The sequence below is a fragment of the Tachypleus tridentatus genome, chromosome 7 (genome assembly GCF_004210375.1).
Source record: "Tachypleus tridentatus isolate NWPU-2018 chromosome 7, ASM421037v1, whole genome shotgun sequence".
NCBI classification, from domain to species: Eukaryota; Metazoa; Arthropoda; class Merostomata; order Xiphosura; family Limulidae; genus Tachypleus; species Tachypleus tridentatus.
Window position 1 is genome coordinate 13,831,799 of NC_134831.1, and position 17,599 is coordinate 13,849,397.

Consider the following 17,599-nt stretch of genomic DNA (forward strand, 5'->3'; position numbering starts at 1 on the left):
GCATTGTATCATAGATATTTCTAACATAATCTTAACCAAACTATTGTTTACTTTACATTGAAAGTTTCTTTCTTTAAATACAGCTTTTACAAAAGCAAGAAAAGTCTGAGATCTTTCTGTTATGATTATCTGTTTTAATTGTTTGTTTCATACAATATATTTCACGGTATCAAAAAGAAACATTATCTTTATTGAAACAATTGTTAAAATATTATAAAAGAGTTAAGAGCAAACTTTCTACATGTATCCAATAACTTAGTTTGTATTTTATGGCTGTGCAGAAAAATTAATTCAAATGTTCAGTAGTTATATTATAATTTTATATTTCATTAACATAACATCAGTGTATATTGAGAGTACGAAAAAACCCACTTATTTCAGCACAATAAAAGATAAACTATTAAGTTTCTACTTATAAAGATTAGAATGCATTCTTTCTACACTTGGCTACCCTCGCTGTTGACGTTATTTTCGGGTTTAATGTTTAGAAATCAATACATTTTAGTAAGGCTTGGAGTTGTTTGTTTTAGCGATTAAATATAACTAGTCCAAGAAGAGAGCCGTGAGAAGTTAAAGTCCGAAGCGCTTTCCTTTAACTTCTTTTTTAAAGAATCGTTGTTTCAACGATTAGAAATATTTAAAAGCAAACTTCATAGTTATTTCAATAGAATAAACAAAAATGGATAAATTTAAAATATATAAACACAGTAAGTCCAATTCCTAATAAGCTATATTATGCTACTCTACAGTAAGGTTAAAAAAAAACCCTATGTTTTTTGACCCATTGAGAATGATAAAAAGAATTCTTCGTGAGTAACAAATAACTATATTCCTGGATTTCAAATATCTAATCGCCGGGTGGACATCAGTAAGTCTACGCACTTACAACGCTAAAATTCGGAGATCGATTCCACAGCAGATAGCCCAAAGTGGTTTTGCTTGACATTTATCAATCAAACAAATATACACGACTTTCTTCTAAAATATATCTATGTATATATAGACTACGTAATAAGTACACGTCCTTTTTATTTTATTCTACTATTGTGTCGCCCCCCCCCCCCAGAGGCTCAGCGGAAAATTTCAAATCTTATAACGCTAGAACGCCCGGCATGGTCAGGAGGTTAAAGCACTGGACTGTCAATCCGTGGGTCGCTAGTTCGAATCCCCGTCACACCAAACATGCTCGCCCTTTCAGCCGTGGGGACGTTATAAAGTTACGGTCAACCCCACTATTCGTTGGTAAAAAAAAGTAGCCCAAGAGTTGGCGGTGGGTGGTGATGATTATCTGCCTTCTCTCTAGTCTTACATTGCTAAATTAGGGACAGTTAGCGCAGGTAGACCTCGTGTAGTTTTACGCGAAATTAAAAAACAAACAAAACAAAAACTAGAAAATCGGGTTTTGATATCCGTGGTGGGCAGAGCACAGATAGCCCATTGTGTAGTTTTTCTCCAAATAACAACCGACAAACTAACTATTCTTTTAATTACCAGGCAATTAAAGCTTTTTTTTTTCTGTACATTAAGCGAACTGATTCAGCGCAATCCATAAGTTAGGACAGACGACATTGTTTGTGTAATTAATAGCACACCAAATACTTGTTTTATCTTTGTAAATACAACTGGAAAATTACACGCACTTTATTGTGTGATTCTCGCAAAGGTGACATTACTGTTGCAGATATTTGCGTGTATGACCAATAGAATCGCTTTTGATTGAAAACGTAATGGTGGCCCTAGAATTAATTGCTGGGTTACTTTCACAGTGACAAAACAACAAATATTTCTTTATTATATCACATGGCACAATAAAAATGGAGTAGGAAGATGTTAAATATTCAGATGGGGTTAGAGGGAGGGGTAACAGTAACTGTATGTAACAAGTTAGTCTTGTCTGTTAAAGTATTTAGCAATGTGAATACTTATTTCACAAAACTAATTTTTGCTAAGCCCAGTTTTCTTTTATATTCAAGTTACATGAAAGTTATGTTTTGTTTCTTGAGCAAAATTGCGTTGTTTCTATGTTATTTGACGCAAAAACAAAAATATTCATCTCCCATCACTTTAGAATGTTTAGACAGAGGAGTCCGTGGCTTATTTAGAATGTGAGGGGGGCGTTCTCTTGTCATCACGTTAAGCTACCAAAAATATTATGAGTGAAAAGTGCTGTTATTCTTTCACGACTGAGTTTGATTTTAAAAACATATACATTGAAGATTTAAAGCAACAACTACTATAAAAAACATATTGAAAACGTAATACACTACCTATGTACATTGAAAGTACATAGGTGCTCATAACATACTTGTTGAATAGTTATGTAGTAATAGCGACACGTGCAAAACAGATTAATTTGCCAATTATGTCTTCATAAAGTCTCATAAAGAGAACTGATTTAAAGTCTGTCTACATATCTAGTTAGAGTGTGTAATAAAGGCTATGAAACTATGCAGTAATAAATGTGGAATAATATCACGGTGTAGAGAAAACCTGGTCGACTATTGTTTATGATAATCTTGGTTTGAAACCATTTTTGTAATTAAAAAACACAACCATAATTTGTGACATACAAAAAGGAAATTCACTCGAGGAATCCATTTGTATAAATTTTTTTAGAAAACTTACTGACAACATACCTATGTAAATGAGTGTTGTTCAAGTTAAAAACATGACATAGGAAGGTCGAAATGTTGTTCTCTCCTTATCAATAAAATTGTTAATACCCATACCAGTCATTCTGAGATACATTTTTATTTCAAGTGGGTTTCTCGTCATCAAGAATGAGTGTTGTTATGAATGTTGTTCTGCAAGATCCGAGAAAAAAATGGATAAATGAGATTAAATAATTAATCGACTCGTCTAAATGAAAACGCTTTCTAGTTATTTTGTGCCACCTATCGAGCAGACGTCCTTCATTAAGTAATAAAGGTCGTGTCAATTAAATTTATAATAATTGTATAAATGTTTAGACTAAGGATTGTGTAAAATATTTATTTCTAAGTTGTTTTTCGGATATTCGCTTGAAGCCATTTGTTCTAACCGTCTCTAATCTTTTACAGACAGACTAAAAAAGGCAGTTAGTGGGCAGCAAAAACTACCAACTCTTGAGCTGTTCTTCTGTGACCGGATAGTGGGATTCGACCGTTACCCTTATAACGCACTGACGATCCAAAAGTGCGGAGTTTGATTATTCGTATTTGGGGGACGGTAACGGGGCGTTAACGATGTGATAATGTTTCAGCTTTACAATCTTTCAGTTTTTGACAACAGTTTTAAAGTACAATTCTGTAAAAAAATTGCGGTGTGTTTCATCTTTCCTGCTGGTAAAAGATACGTTTATAATAACAATTTAGTATTATATAACTGTATCAATGTTTTCGTTTCTTTTAAATAAAATTTTCAGTCACGTTTCTTTATAAAGTGTCAAATGATTAATGTAGAATCACACTGATGTTAAACGAAAACAGATAATCAAAGAATACTTGGCCATTTTTGTCTTTGTTTCTTGAATTTTGCGCAATGCTACACAAGGACTATCTGCACTAGCCGTCCCTAATTTTTGCAGTGTAAGACTACAGGGAAGGTAGCTAGTCATCACTACCCACTCTTTTACCAACGAATTGACCATCACATTATAACGCCCCTACAGCAGAAAGGGCCAGCACGTTTGGTGTGACGGAGATTCGAACTCGCGACCTCAGATTACGGGTCAAGTGCCTTAACCACCTAGCCATGCCGGGCCTGCCTGGTCTTTACTTACGTGGTAATTGTGACATACAAATAAGGTAATAACAAACGTGGTCATTAGTCTCGTGGTAATAGTGGCATGTAGAGGTGTTCATAACAAGCTTGACCATTAGTTACGTGGTAATAATGACATGCGCAGAACAGTTTTATTTATGAACTAGGTCGTCCTAAATTCTGATAAAGAGAACGATACATTTAAACTCTGTCTACGTATGTAGTTAGAGTGTATAGTAAAACCTGTGAAGTAAAAATTGTGGAATACGAATCCAGTAAGGTGCTGTTCTTACACATGTAATTTTAAACATAAACCAGCCATTAAGCGAGAATTATCGCTATGGTAATTTAGATATTCTGAGATAAAATATCTCCTCTAGTAAGCTGCGCACCATGTAGTCGTCACCAAGATTACTACACACAAGTGGAAATCAAGGCTTCCTTTTCAAGTTTGAAAGTCCGCTAGTTTTGTGAACTGTTTCTTTAAATTGTATTTGTGATAAATTTACACATGGCTACAAGCAGGCTATCTGTAGTTAGCCGCCCCTAATTTAAGAGCGAAAGACTAGGAGGAAGGCAGCTCTCTCACCGCCAACTAATAGTAGGATTGACTGTTACATTATAACGTTCCCGCAGCTGAAAGGGAAAGCATGTTTGGTGGGACGAGGATTCGAACCCTCAATTCGCAAATTGCGAGTCAGACACCCTGGCAACCTGGTTTATTTTTTTAATCTCGAACGTTCCTAAATAGACAATGCATTGTGGAGAAAGATAAAGGGTAGTTGATACAGCAGTATTATCTTACTAGAGACTTTGGTGCATTTTAGGGGTGGATATGAAGTTAGTCCACGTTTTGTACATTCAGGTAGCAACACCTGAGGTTATAGAGAGCCGGAGTTAGTCCGCTGTTTGTCAGACTCAATAAATTATTTTCTACAAAATGTTCAGATGTGGGTTGTGTTTCTATATGCTATTGCTTTTCTTCCCAAAATCTCTTGGAAAAACTAGCAGTAAGTTTATTTTCGAAAAGTTTACTTCAAAATTGTTTTTTAAAATGGATTTTTTTATAAAGTTTGAGGACTCTTGGTGGAAATTTAATTTTTCTAAGCTAGTGAAGGTGACCAAAACGAGAGTTTGTAGTTACTTCATACTGGAATTTGGACAAATGTACGAGTAGGTCCAGTACTGTCAATCCTCACTTTTATTTTCTGTAAATAACTGTAATAAACTTAATAGTTACATTTATTCCTGAAAATCGTTAACGGTTTTCCAAGGAACGACGTAACGACCGCGATTGCACATCATTAATGGTAAACATTATTTAAATCCTACATTTGCAGATAGTAGTGTTAGATGTAATTTCATTAAACAGATTTTAAACTGAAAGACATTTGAAATTACTTAAGAAACGCCTCTGTTGTTAAGCACTTCATATTGATACCCACTTTAACACAACAATTGAATTTTCATATGCATTTAGAATTATATATATATGTTTGAAATTATAATTATTTCTTATTAGTGATAATAATAGACTGTGTGTATATATATATATTCTGTAGTAATTTCTAATTTAGTTCGTAATAAATTCCTATAGTGAAAAGTTATGTTGTATACACCTATTTATTTATCTCTATTTCTATGACAGCTGTTACCAATTTTTGTGCTTCGGATCCATGTAAAAATGGTGGAACATGTGAAGAACAGGAAAATAATTTTTACTGTGAATGTCCACCCCATTTTGTAGGAATAACTTGCGAACAAAATCAAGGTAACTGCTAACAACATGTTTTTATGTCACAATATAATTACCTAACATATTAAGTATGATAATATGCACAATTATGTTTTATTTTAAACTTAAAATGATCGTTACGTTGAAACCTTTACTGACAGTTTTGTATCGGAGCATTACGAAAGCTCAAATACGGAAGTTGGGAACCTTGGAGTCTTCTGTTAGGTAATGTTTGCTTTGTGCACTCAAAGGTGCATAATAGATTAATAATAGATAACCTCCATTGTGTTCTCTTCTGGCGATCGAATTTAGAAATTTAGCGTTGTATCGTTTGTTTGTTTTGAATTTTCGAGCAAAGCTACACGAGGGCTATCTGCGCTAGCCGTCCCTAGTTTAGTAGTGTAAGACTAGAGGGAAGGTAGCTAGTCATCACCACCCACCGCCAACTCTTGGGCTACTCTTTTACCAACGAATAATGGGATTGACCGTCACATTTTAACGCCCCCACGACTGAAAGAGCGAGCATGTTTGGTGAGACGGGGATTCGAACCCGCGACTCTCGGATTACGAGTCGAACGCCTTAACCCACCTGGCCATGCCGGGCCTTAGCGTTGTAAGTCCATAAATTTACCGCTGATTCACCAAACTCTGAATTCATTAATTTAAATTAATTAGAAAGCTACACAATGTACTATCTGTGCTCTACCCACCTCGGGTATCAGACCATAGGTAGCATATAAATTGTAAGTTTTTTGCCCTTGCATCTTTTATAATGATATTTTTTACGTTAAACTTGGATTAAGTTTCTATCTGTTGCCGTTATATTATACGATTTTTAGTTCATTCTTGTAAGTCGGACCAAGCGTGACCTAATAGGTAGCGGGCTGAACTGGGAATTCTATTGTTTATATCTATACCAGTTGCCATAAAAAATGTGCTCCACAGTTTTGGGTGAAAGGGTGACGGTCAGATAATTCTACTTCATTAAAGACTTGAGGATGGGTGCTGTTGGCTAGGTTTCTTCACTCTTTTGGTATTGTTTGGCGTCTCATTAGTTGTGTGATCCCTCTGAAATTTCATAACTTTTGGGAAGGGGGTGTAACAGTCAGTTCTAATGCAAAATATTCATGCAATACACTCAGATCGTAAAGACGTGTTCAGATCGGAGGTTTACAGTTTAGAAATCAATGATATTCTTCGTGATTATGACAGCAGGACCATTCAGATAGATATCTTCAACAAGTTGTACCTAAACGCATGGCGTCTTGTAACAGAAGAAAATTCACGAACACAAAGATCAATGGCAAAAACTATCTACGCACCGTAGGATCTTTATCTGGAAAAACGACACAAATTACTTGTACATAAGTTACTTTCACGACATATCTGCTCAACTATCGCATACTTCAAGCAGCTGGATAAAGAAACAGGTATTTAAGTTATTCCATACAACGATGTAACAGTCATGTTTCCAGATGCAGCACCTATTGATATATTTCAGGCTGTTGAAACGGGCCTTGAAAACCTTTATACCTGCATTTAGCTTAATTATAGAAAGCACTCAGACAGGAGTGATGTGCTTTAGACATGACAGCATTTTGCAATGAAAACTAATAATGAAGGCTATTACCAAGTTGCTCAATCGTCTGAACATGACTAAACTTAGCGAATGAACTAAAACAATCAGGTTAGACTCGAAACGTTTCGTTTATTATAACATACTCAACCTCTGTAGTCTATGATTTCAAAATTAGGGATGGTCAATATAAGTAGCCCTTGTGGTGATTTACAAAAATACCAGAAACCAACAGCAGATAGCCTAATATGGCTTTATTCAAAATCAAACAAAACTAGAAACAAATCAAGCTTTTTGTTATAATTTACTTTTTAAGTACAACAAAGCTTTGGTTTCTTACACTACTTTTATGTTATACTGTTTCTTAATTTTTTGCTTCAAGTGTAAGCAGGAAACTAAAAATTATAAAAATTAGGAATCGTTAAAATATCGGTATACCTACTATTTATTGACTATCAAATTACACTGTAAATTTTCTTTTTATAAGCGTTTATAATTGATGTGAACTAATTTATTTTGGGATCTTTGCAAGTAAAAATAAATAAACTGGGATCGAAATAATTCTTTATAGGGGAATAAAAGTACACGAACTTCATAGGAAAAACCTAAACGTATGTGTGAAATAGAAGCCAAATATCTCTTTCTAATAGAGGCCTGCAAAACATTTGTGGTGTAATTAGTATCTACGCTGTAACAGTACTTCTTTAAATACACTATTTCTAGAATTATACGAAAGTTAAGCCTTTATTAAATACGACTTATATTTTTTTTATTTTTAAATGACTACTGAGCTCTAATGTGATTTCTTTGACTGATGGAATTACGAAAAAAGGTAAGAAACTTCTTCAGTTAATGATGATAAAACACATTACGAATGAAGTCAAACATTTTAAAGCTAAATCCGATAATCTCGGCTGATCCATCAGTGACCATTTTTTTACTTTATCCACTACAGATATATGTGGGAGTAACCCTTGTTTCAATGGCGGAACGTGTGAGGTAGTAGAAGATGGCCCATATCCATTTATTTGCGCATGCACCGAGAAATATGCTGGCAGGTTTTGCAATCTTACAAGTAAGTGCAATGTCTCTAACATATTCACGATATTTACTAAAATTGGATAATATAGTTTTTATTCTTCAAAAATAATTTCTGCAAACTTTTATTTATATCTGGGTTTAGAAATAAAAAGAACTCTCGATATCAGAACAGCAAAACGAAGCGTCAAATTACGTGTAATTATTTCCTGTACGTTTAAGAAATATATAAAAAATATGCGACTGTTTTCTAAAGCCTTTCAGTTTAACGGCAAGAAATGACGTTATAACACAGTACTCACACCTTTAATTGAACTAGAATGTACCATAAAACTACTATTTTCTTATTGCATTTAACTACCAATACCATTACAGGGCGAACCCGCTAAGTAAAACAATGATACCGACAGTGGATGTTAAAAGCTGAGTCGTATAAGATTAAAGAAACAAAAGTCATTATTTTTTTTTACTTATAAGAGAAGAAATAAAAAAAAATCTCATTTCGTTTGATTGTTTTGGAATTTCGCACAAAGCTACTCGAGGGCTATCTGTGCTAGCCGTCCCTAATTTAGCAGTGTAAGACTAGAGGGAAGGCAGCTAGTCATCACCATCCACCGCCAACTCTTGGGCTACTCTTTTATCAACGAAAAGTGGGATTGACCGTCACATTATAACGCCCCCACGGCTGGGAGGGCGAGCATGTTTGGCGCGAACCCGCGACCCTCAGATTACGAAGCGCACGCCTTAACGCGCTAGGCCATGCCAGGCCCTCATTTCATTGCAACGCATTTTATGATGAAAGGAAATCGTAAAGTGATGATTTTGGGTCTGTGAGTGTGTCTGGGTTTGAGAATATATTCGAGGTAAAGAATATTGTAAAGCGATGTCTTTGGTTTGAGCGTACGTCTGAAGTGGAAAAGAAAGTATTTTTTATTTTGTAATCTAAAAGCAAAATACTTGCGAAGGAGGAAGATCTATATTCCTGAAAAGAAGATGTTATTCCTTATAATTTTGTCAGATTAGAAGAATTCTGACCAAAACATCGTCGTGATAAGATTTAAATTAACACATACAAAAACGTGTAAACCAAAACATTATCATGATACGGTTTAGACTAACACAAACAATAACGTGTAAACCAAAACATCGTCGTGATAAGGTTTAAATTAACACATACATTAACGTGTAAACCAAAATGTTATCATGATAAGGTTTAAACTAACATATATAATAAGTTTCAAACCAAAACAGTATCTTGTTAAAGTTTAAACTAACATATACAATATATTTTCACGACTATGTTACATTTTTATAACTAATTACAAAACTTAATTCAACTCCTCTGTAACAACATTAACCGCCCTCTTTGATTGTTTTCATAGTTTAAACAAATGACTAGAAACTAAACGAAATCTGACATGAAACTGTTTTATTGTGTTTCCGTATTGTAACAGAAGATAAAATAAATGTATACTTTTTAAAATGAATTTAACATAATTTTTGTTCTTTCTTCACCATGTGGAAGAAGGACAGTACAACGTACCGAATTATGGACAGTTACATATTCATCGAATTTTCAACTAAAGATCACAAGCTTTATAGACGTTCATACCATACTATAACAGAATATTAGGGTTATTATAAAAATAAGTAAGAATAAATGTTCTCTATTGAATCTCTAAGAGAAAATCTCTGCGTGAGCCGTGATGTATCATGTGTGGCAACTGAAATTGAATTACTTTATACAATTTTATACATGTACAAATTTGAAACTTTTCCAAGTTTTTTTTTGTGTTATGAATACCCGTTCCAGCATCAACATTGGTCCATAAATTGTTTAAAGAATATAGCTCTCTACTACAGTTTGTTGTTAGAGACATGTTCCTTTGGTTGCCAACCACAGTACGACACATTTTGTTAATTGTTCTTAAACTATTTCTGAGAGGGCAAGAACTAAATAAACATAAGATATGTCACAGAAAATGTTTCAGAGAATGTTCTATCCTCATCTTCCTAAGATTTTTGAGTAATTACTAATAATGGTTTACAAAAAAACACATAGAGTACAAGTCAGATGTGTGTTTTTGATGTATTTTCATATTTCATATTCAATTCAGATTTATGTGTGGATAATCCTTGTGCAAATAATGGGACGTGTGAGATGAGAGAGGATTGGATATATCCGTTTTTGTGCATTTGTACAGAGAAGTTTGGTGGGAGATTCTGCAATCTTACAAGTAAGTGAAACGTTCTTTTGCTGATAACACGATTTAATGTTTTTTGTTATTGTTTGAAGGAATGGTTATAGGGAAGACAAAGGGTTTACTGAACTACTTTCATGTAAGGTGCCATTAAGCCTTGATTCGTCACGAGAAAGAGGGAAACATTTTTTTTAGTCTTGTTTAGGGCAGAAAAGTTGATGGTTCATTTTTTAAACACAAAACTACACATTAAGCTATCTGCGTAGCTTCTGTGGCAGAATTTATCTCCGTGCTTAATGTAAAATAAGCAAACGCTAAAATAAATAAATAAATTCATTAAGTGTTCTTAATATTGTTTGTGCCAGAAGGAGTCTTAACTTTTTTCTGTCGGAATGCCCTCTTTTGTCGAGACATATTCATAAATAAATGAGATATTCCAAATATGTTGAGAGGAATTCCGAAGGACAAGGTGATTATATTGTTATTATTGTCTGTTTTAGCTGTGGTCGAGCGTATGTTGAATCGTCATTTCATAGTTTGTCTACAAGTGTAGAATACTTCACGAAGCCAAATGTGGTGATTCGATAAAGTATTTAAATTCAGTGGTTTATTGCTGTTACAAGAACCTTTGGAGATATTAAGCTACTCCGAATTAAGTACAGTTTTCCCCATAAGTTTTATAATCTCAGCTGAACACGAACCAGTGATCCAGTCACCTTATTTTAAACGTTGTGGATCTAGAACTATAACATACGCTAACTTACAAGTGAACACAAAATAAAAAAATAGTTTCGCTGAACAGTTTTTTTTTTCATTTCTACGTTAAATTTTATTTCAAATCGGTATGTAAATTATTCAACTGTCGTAATGTTTCGATACTTGATTTATGTGAAAAACATTTCTTTGTTTGTAAAGAAGCTCAAAGCTATACAATGGATTATTTGTGCTTTGCCCCTCACGGGTATCAAAACCCGGTTTATAGCGTTGTAAGGAGGTGGAGCATGTGTAAAATAAAACTGAAACTTAATGACATTATAGTTGAATAAAGGTTCTATTTTTGAATGAACTTTATAACATATTTTATCTTATAATTGATGCCCATGGAAACAAGTCTTACTTTTTTCCGAAACGCTATATATATATATATAAAACAATACCCCCAGTGGCATAACGGTATATCTGCGGACTTACAACCCTAAAAGTCGAGTTTCGATATCCGGGGTGGGCAGAGAACAGGTAGCTCTTCGTGTAGTTTTGTGCTTAATACAAACAAAGCTACATTCCTGTACTTTAGTTTTGTTATTTTTGACATGCTGTACTTCAGTGATTCGATTAGCAATTCTTTCACTTAGTTTATAACATACATTTAGAGTGAAACGGCGCTGATAGGAAATTTCGTTTAAAACAATTGGTGTTTTATTCTAAAAAAGTATATAGATGGAAGAACTATATTAGGTGTTGTAGTTAGGCGTATAATTACGGAATGCATTATTCAGTATAACTGTGATTCAGTTCACTTTTACGTATAATGTACTGATGAAACGTTCCTCGTTGGTTCAGCGGTAAGTCTTCGGATTTACAACGCCAAATACCCCTTTGTGGCTTTACTATAAGGAAAACACACACACGTTGGTGAAACTGGTCGTTTTTATTATGTACCAATAGAATCAGTTTTATTAAAGAAAAATAGCACATTTTTAATTCAAGTCAGGTTAGAAATAAAAAAAACAGTCGTCTTCCCATTGGCTTGACATGACCAAATGGTTTGGGTGCTCGACTCGTAATCTGAGGGTCGCGGGTTCGAATCCCAGTCACACGAAACATGCTTGTCCTTTCATCCGTGGGGGCATTATAATGTGACGGTCAATCCCACTATTCGTTAATAAAAGAGTATCCCAAAAGATGGTGGTTGGTGGTGATGACTAGCTGCCTTCCCTCTTAGTCTTACACTGCTAAATTAGGGACGGCTAGCGCAAGTAGTCCTTGTGTATCTTTGGGTGAAATTCAAAAACAAACAAACACCTTTTCAACTTGAGTACGTGTATTCATCGACATTATGTCATGGTATTTTGCAATAACGTAACTATTCGCTAATGATATATATGTAACTAACTTCCATTCAGTGCTTCTTCTGGTTAGGTACCTAATTGTTTCATAAAGCACTTTTCATTATCACAAACTACAAAGAACAGTGTGTTAGATAAGATAAGTGAAGAATAGTGGGGCGAGAACTGTGTACCATAATTGTTGATAAAGTGTAAAATGTAGTTGTTGAGATTGTTTTCACTACGGATGGGAATTAGTTTATCTCACGTGCTTCACGTGAGGTGGGAGTAGTCAGCATTTGTTGATTTTTAAACACAAAGTTACATTATGGGCTATCAGTACTGTGCCCCCAGCAGTTGTTATGAAACCCGATTTTAGCATGTTAAACATTTAATCAGATTAATATATGCGTATAATCTAATCAGTCAGGTGGAGGTGTTTTAAATTACTATTCAACTTTACATTTGAAATGTAGGTGGTTATGAATTTTTGCTTTCCTGTATTTACCTTCTGTGGTTCGCTGGAATCTATTAATATTGCAAGCGTTATATATAATTACACGAGTTGAGCCACTTAACGTTTCTACACGTGATGATGTTTTAATTAATTTATATGTTTTATGTGTTATTTCGTATTACGTTGTTGAAGAATTAAATTATTTTATTATATATATTTTTATTTTAATAGAACAAATTTCGAATTCAATTCAATGTTTTAAGTTAGGTACGGGTGCTTATCAACCCGTTGAAATGTACAAAACTTTGGAGAAATTCACCTAACAATCAAAACGGGAAGTGTTATTGTTCTAGTTTATTGTGCGTCTTAATCTGTGAGTGCACTTCACATATTAATTTTAGAAATTCAAACATTTAAAACGTATATCAAGCAACATATATTTAATCATAGTTATTGGTTGATTGTATATTTAGGCGCAAAGCTACAAAGTGCACTACTTTTAGTTTTATAAACCTTCAAGCTTAACTCTTGAGTTAACAAAGGTTTGTAATTATTAGTTTTTTCCTTTTCCTTTTACTCAATGTTAATAAAATAAGATGTTATTTGTTTTAAAACACTGATATCTTTGTTTATTTTTCAGTAAAGAACTGTCTTTCGAATCCTTGCAAAAATGGTGGAACGTGTGAAGAAAAAGAAGATGGATTTTACTGTCACTGTCCATCTCATTTTGGAGGAAAAACGTGTTCGTTAAGTTTCGGTAAATGAATATATATATATATATATGATGTAAGGGGGCGTTACTAAAAGAAAATAGGCAGTACATTGGATAATTATCTCTCGAACCATCTCTAATGAATTATCCGTCATTTCTTGAATTAAATTTTCAATACATACATGATTGAAACAATATCTGCATACGGGGTGGTTTGTTTTCAATACATTTTTAACTTCCGAGCAGGTGTTGTTTTGAACTTTCTGGCCATTTGACTGTTACCCCAACATATCTTTTAAAAGCAAAATTATACCAATAGGACTCAAACCTATAGCAAACTCAATTAACAAATATGAAAGAAGTGGGAGATCAAATGAAATAATAAAAACGAATCTCATTTTAATTACAGTGATAATTATGGGTTATTGATTAAGGATATAAGAAAATATTGATTTAGAAGAAAAATGTGAATTAAAAATTAATAGTTTTTTGGCAGTTCTTGAAAAGGCCCGGCATGGCCAAGCGCGTTAAGGCGTTCGACTCGTAATACGAGGGTCGCGGGTTCGAATTTTGAAAGCCTTCCTCCCTTACCTTTTTGCAATGTTTTCAAATAATCCTATATGATTACATCACACATGATGACATTTTGAAAGCCTTCCTTCCTTACCTTCTTGTCATGTTTTCAAATATTCTTATATGATAATATCACACATGATGAGATTTCTTTGCATGCAGATTTAATCGACTGATCAGACGTAGCTAATTTTTTGTTGAAGCGAAGTTGTATTTTGTATTCTTTATTTATTTTAGCTTCATTATTTCTTTCTAAAAGAACTTCAGCGCCAGAAAAAAAGTGAAGTTTATAATATTTCATGTCAAAAGACTCGGTAAGTGATTTTGAAAGATGCCATGACTCAATTTCATTATTAATGTCATAATTCTCCAAAGTGAAAGACACGTGCGTCCCTACAAGCTTGTCTTTGATTGTTTCAGAGATTTTACCAACAACATGTTTGAAATTTCATATTATTGAATTTAGTTACTTAACGCATACTGAAAATGAATGCATAAGCTAATCTAATAATAAGTATATTACATCATAATGTCTAAAATGTCACTATCACGCCATACTCCTGAAGGCCAACCTATTCCCGTCGCATCAAACATGCTTGCTCTTTCAGCCGTGGGGGCGTTATTAAATAACGGTCAATCCCAGTATTCGTTGGTAAAAGAGTAGCCTAAGAATTGGCGATGGTTGATGATGACTAGCTGCCTTTCCTCTAGTCTTACACTGCTAAATTAGGGACGGCTACCGCAGATAGAGCCCCAGTGCAGCTTTGCACGAAATAAAAATAAACAAAGAAACCTAACAACAAAAATGTATCCTATTTGTAAGGACAATTTGGAAATTAATTATTCTGAAATAATGAGAGAAAAAAATCCTAATATAATTTAGAAATCAAATTGTATCAATATATGTATTCATTGACTTTGAGGAACATTCTAAAAATAAGAAAATTTCAGCCCTTGGAATTTAATAAACTAATGATGTCAATTTAATAATCGTTGTTTTTGGAAAATATTCTAAAACATAAAAAAGAAAAATAAGAAACGAGAAAACTACGAGTATATTTAGGCTAAATTTTCTTCAGTCTTTTGAGTTCAAGAAGCTCAATTTTGAATTAAGGAATAGTGTAAGAATCCGATGAAATAATATTTTTTTAATTAATTGCTGCTGTTAGCAGATCAAATAAATTAAAGACCAACCAAGCCTTAATAGCCTGAGTTTTATATGTATCAGATTCAAAATACACAACATTTTTGACAATAAAAATAATTATTTAGGTAGTAATTATAGTTGTATTTATATATATATGTGTGTGTGTGTGTATATCCCGCTAATTATTTCTAAGCGTTCATTGTGTCAGTTCTTAGTGTCGTATATGATGTTACAATTTTTTTTTCAATGTAGAAATATGCGAGTCACACCCTTGTCTGAATGGAGGAACATGCATAGTTGTAGAAGATGGCCCACGTGAATATATGTGTAAATGCAACGACAAGTATAGTGGAAAAATTGTGAAATAAAAAGTAAGTAAACAAAGTTATTCAAGTTTGAATAAATCGTTAGATGTACAATATAAGTTTCATGATATTACGTTATTGTTTTTGTTTGTTTTTCAAAAAAATACTAAATACTACAATGAAGAGTTTTAGTCTGAGACAGTGGCTGTTAATAATAACTGAGTTATATTATGAGCACTAAAGGTTAATGGTTATCGACTCATATGAGAAATTGTTAGGGTTAGCAACTATTGATTCAAAATAAAACTACATAGTGGTTAACAATAATCGACCCACGTGAGAAATAGTTAGGGTTGGCAACTATTCACTTAAATTAGAAATGGTTAGGGCTAACAACTACTGATCCAAATGAGAAATGGTTAGGGTTAACAGCCATTGACTCTTATAAAATGTATTAGAGGATAACAGTCGTTGACTTATTTGAGCACAATACAATGTTTGTGTTACTTTACTGAAGGACACTTTTAGTTTTAGTACTTGCTAATCTAGAAAAGAGAAGTGATCTGCTTATGCAAACTTCTGACCCTGCACCTTACATTTAAGTTTGTGTAACATCATTTGCTAGGCTCGAATTTCGATCACAATTCAGATGCGTAGAAAGTCGACATTCATTATAACATCTGTTTTTGAGGAATGATATTTGATTTAAAATTGTTTTAGCTCACTTTTTTTTTCCCATTGACGTTTGGGGTTAGATAATATAGATTAATAAAAGTTCCGAAGAATATAACCTTGAATATCATCAATGCTTCATTCCCTAACACCTGTAGTTCTCGTTTTCTGAATTATTTGTCTGTAAATGGATTTTTCATTCACCTGTAAATGGATAGATAGTTAAGTATCATTAAAAATGTGATGTAAAATTTACTTCAACATCTACAAATGATGATTGATATATATTTATGAACTGGAAACATAAACCTTACCCAGTTAAAACATTTCAGAGCCACCTATGATCAGTGACAGGTATCATACAGTTGGAGAATTGGTTTTTCCTCTTGTGCCTGATAGAGAAATATCTGAGGCTGAAATTGTCTGTGCCATCGAAGAAAGCTATGATCCTCGGCAAGGGATGTCTGTGCTTCAAGTTACCATAGCTGGAGAACAAGATACCATTGTGGAGAACTTAATTCTTAATCAAACCTTTATGCATAATTCAAGTGGTAGGTTTATCCGCTATCAGTATACTTACCAGCATGTCAAGAAAGGAGTTCGTAATAATGAGAAATTTAGTTAAAATGAATATATAGTAGAGACAACATGATATGTGTATTAGAAACCTTTATTTAAAACATAAAACAAGAACGTTTGACCTCTTTAGGTCTTCATCAGGTTTTTGATTAATCACGTGTCGTGGGAATGATGTATAGGACTGTAGGGGGCGTTGTATATATATTTAATTTATCATATATAGTAGTTAACTGTGTAATACTTAGTATGTTAGTGTATCTCAAATATACAGAATATAACCACAGAAAAGTCTTAACATATTAAGTAGATAAACAAACGTAAACAAACGAAAATTTAAAGAAGTTTCTCTGATACAAGAACTTAATCCTACATTGAACCAACCTCAAAGAATACTTCTATACCTATAGTATTTATTTCCTTAAATTTGTTCACATATGTTATTACATAGTTAACTGCCTTATATAATAAAATTAATGCCCGGCATGGCCAGGTGGGTTAAGGCGTTTGACTCGTAATCCGAGGGTCGGGAATTCGAATCCCCATCGCATCAAACATGCTCGCTTATTCAGCCATGGGAGTATTATAATGTGACGGTCAATCTCACTATTAGTCGGTAAAAGAGTAGCCCAAGAGTTGGCGGTGGGTCGTGATGACTAGCTGCCTTCCCTCTCGTCTTACACTGCTAAATTAGGGACGGCTAGCGCAGATAGCCCTCGTATAGCTTTGCGCGAAATTCAAAAACAAAACAAACAAAATAAAATAAAGATATACAACGTCCCTACAATCCTACACATCATTACTGTCATCTCCACGGCACG

The 17,599-nt window shown here is 33.7% G+C and overlaps 1 protein-coding gene across 1 annotated transcript in view; it reads left to right on the forward strand.

Annotated features, from left to right (window-relative positions):
* The first annotated feature begins 15,476 nt into the window (after positions 1 to 15,476).
* The window catches only part of LOC143255154 (uncharacterized), a 30,243-nt gene continuing 28,120 nt past the window's right edge, over positions 15,477 to 17,599 (forward strand). Inside the window, exons 1-2 of the mRNA XM_076510393.1 lie at positions 15,477 to 15,596; positions 16,535 to 16,753. Coding sequence (XP_076366508.1) covers positions 16,543 to 16,753 — 211 coding nt within the window. The 5' untranslated portion in view covers positions 15,477 to 15,596; positions 16,535 to 16,542. The remainder of the gene's footprint in view (positions 15,597 to 16,534; positions 16,754 to 17,599) is intronic.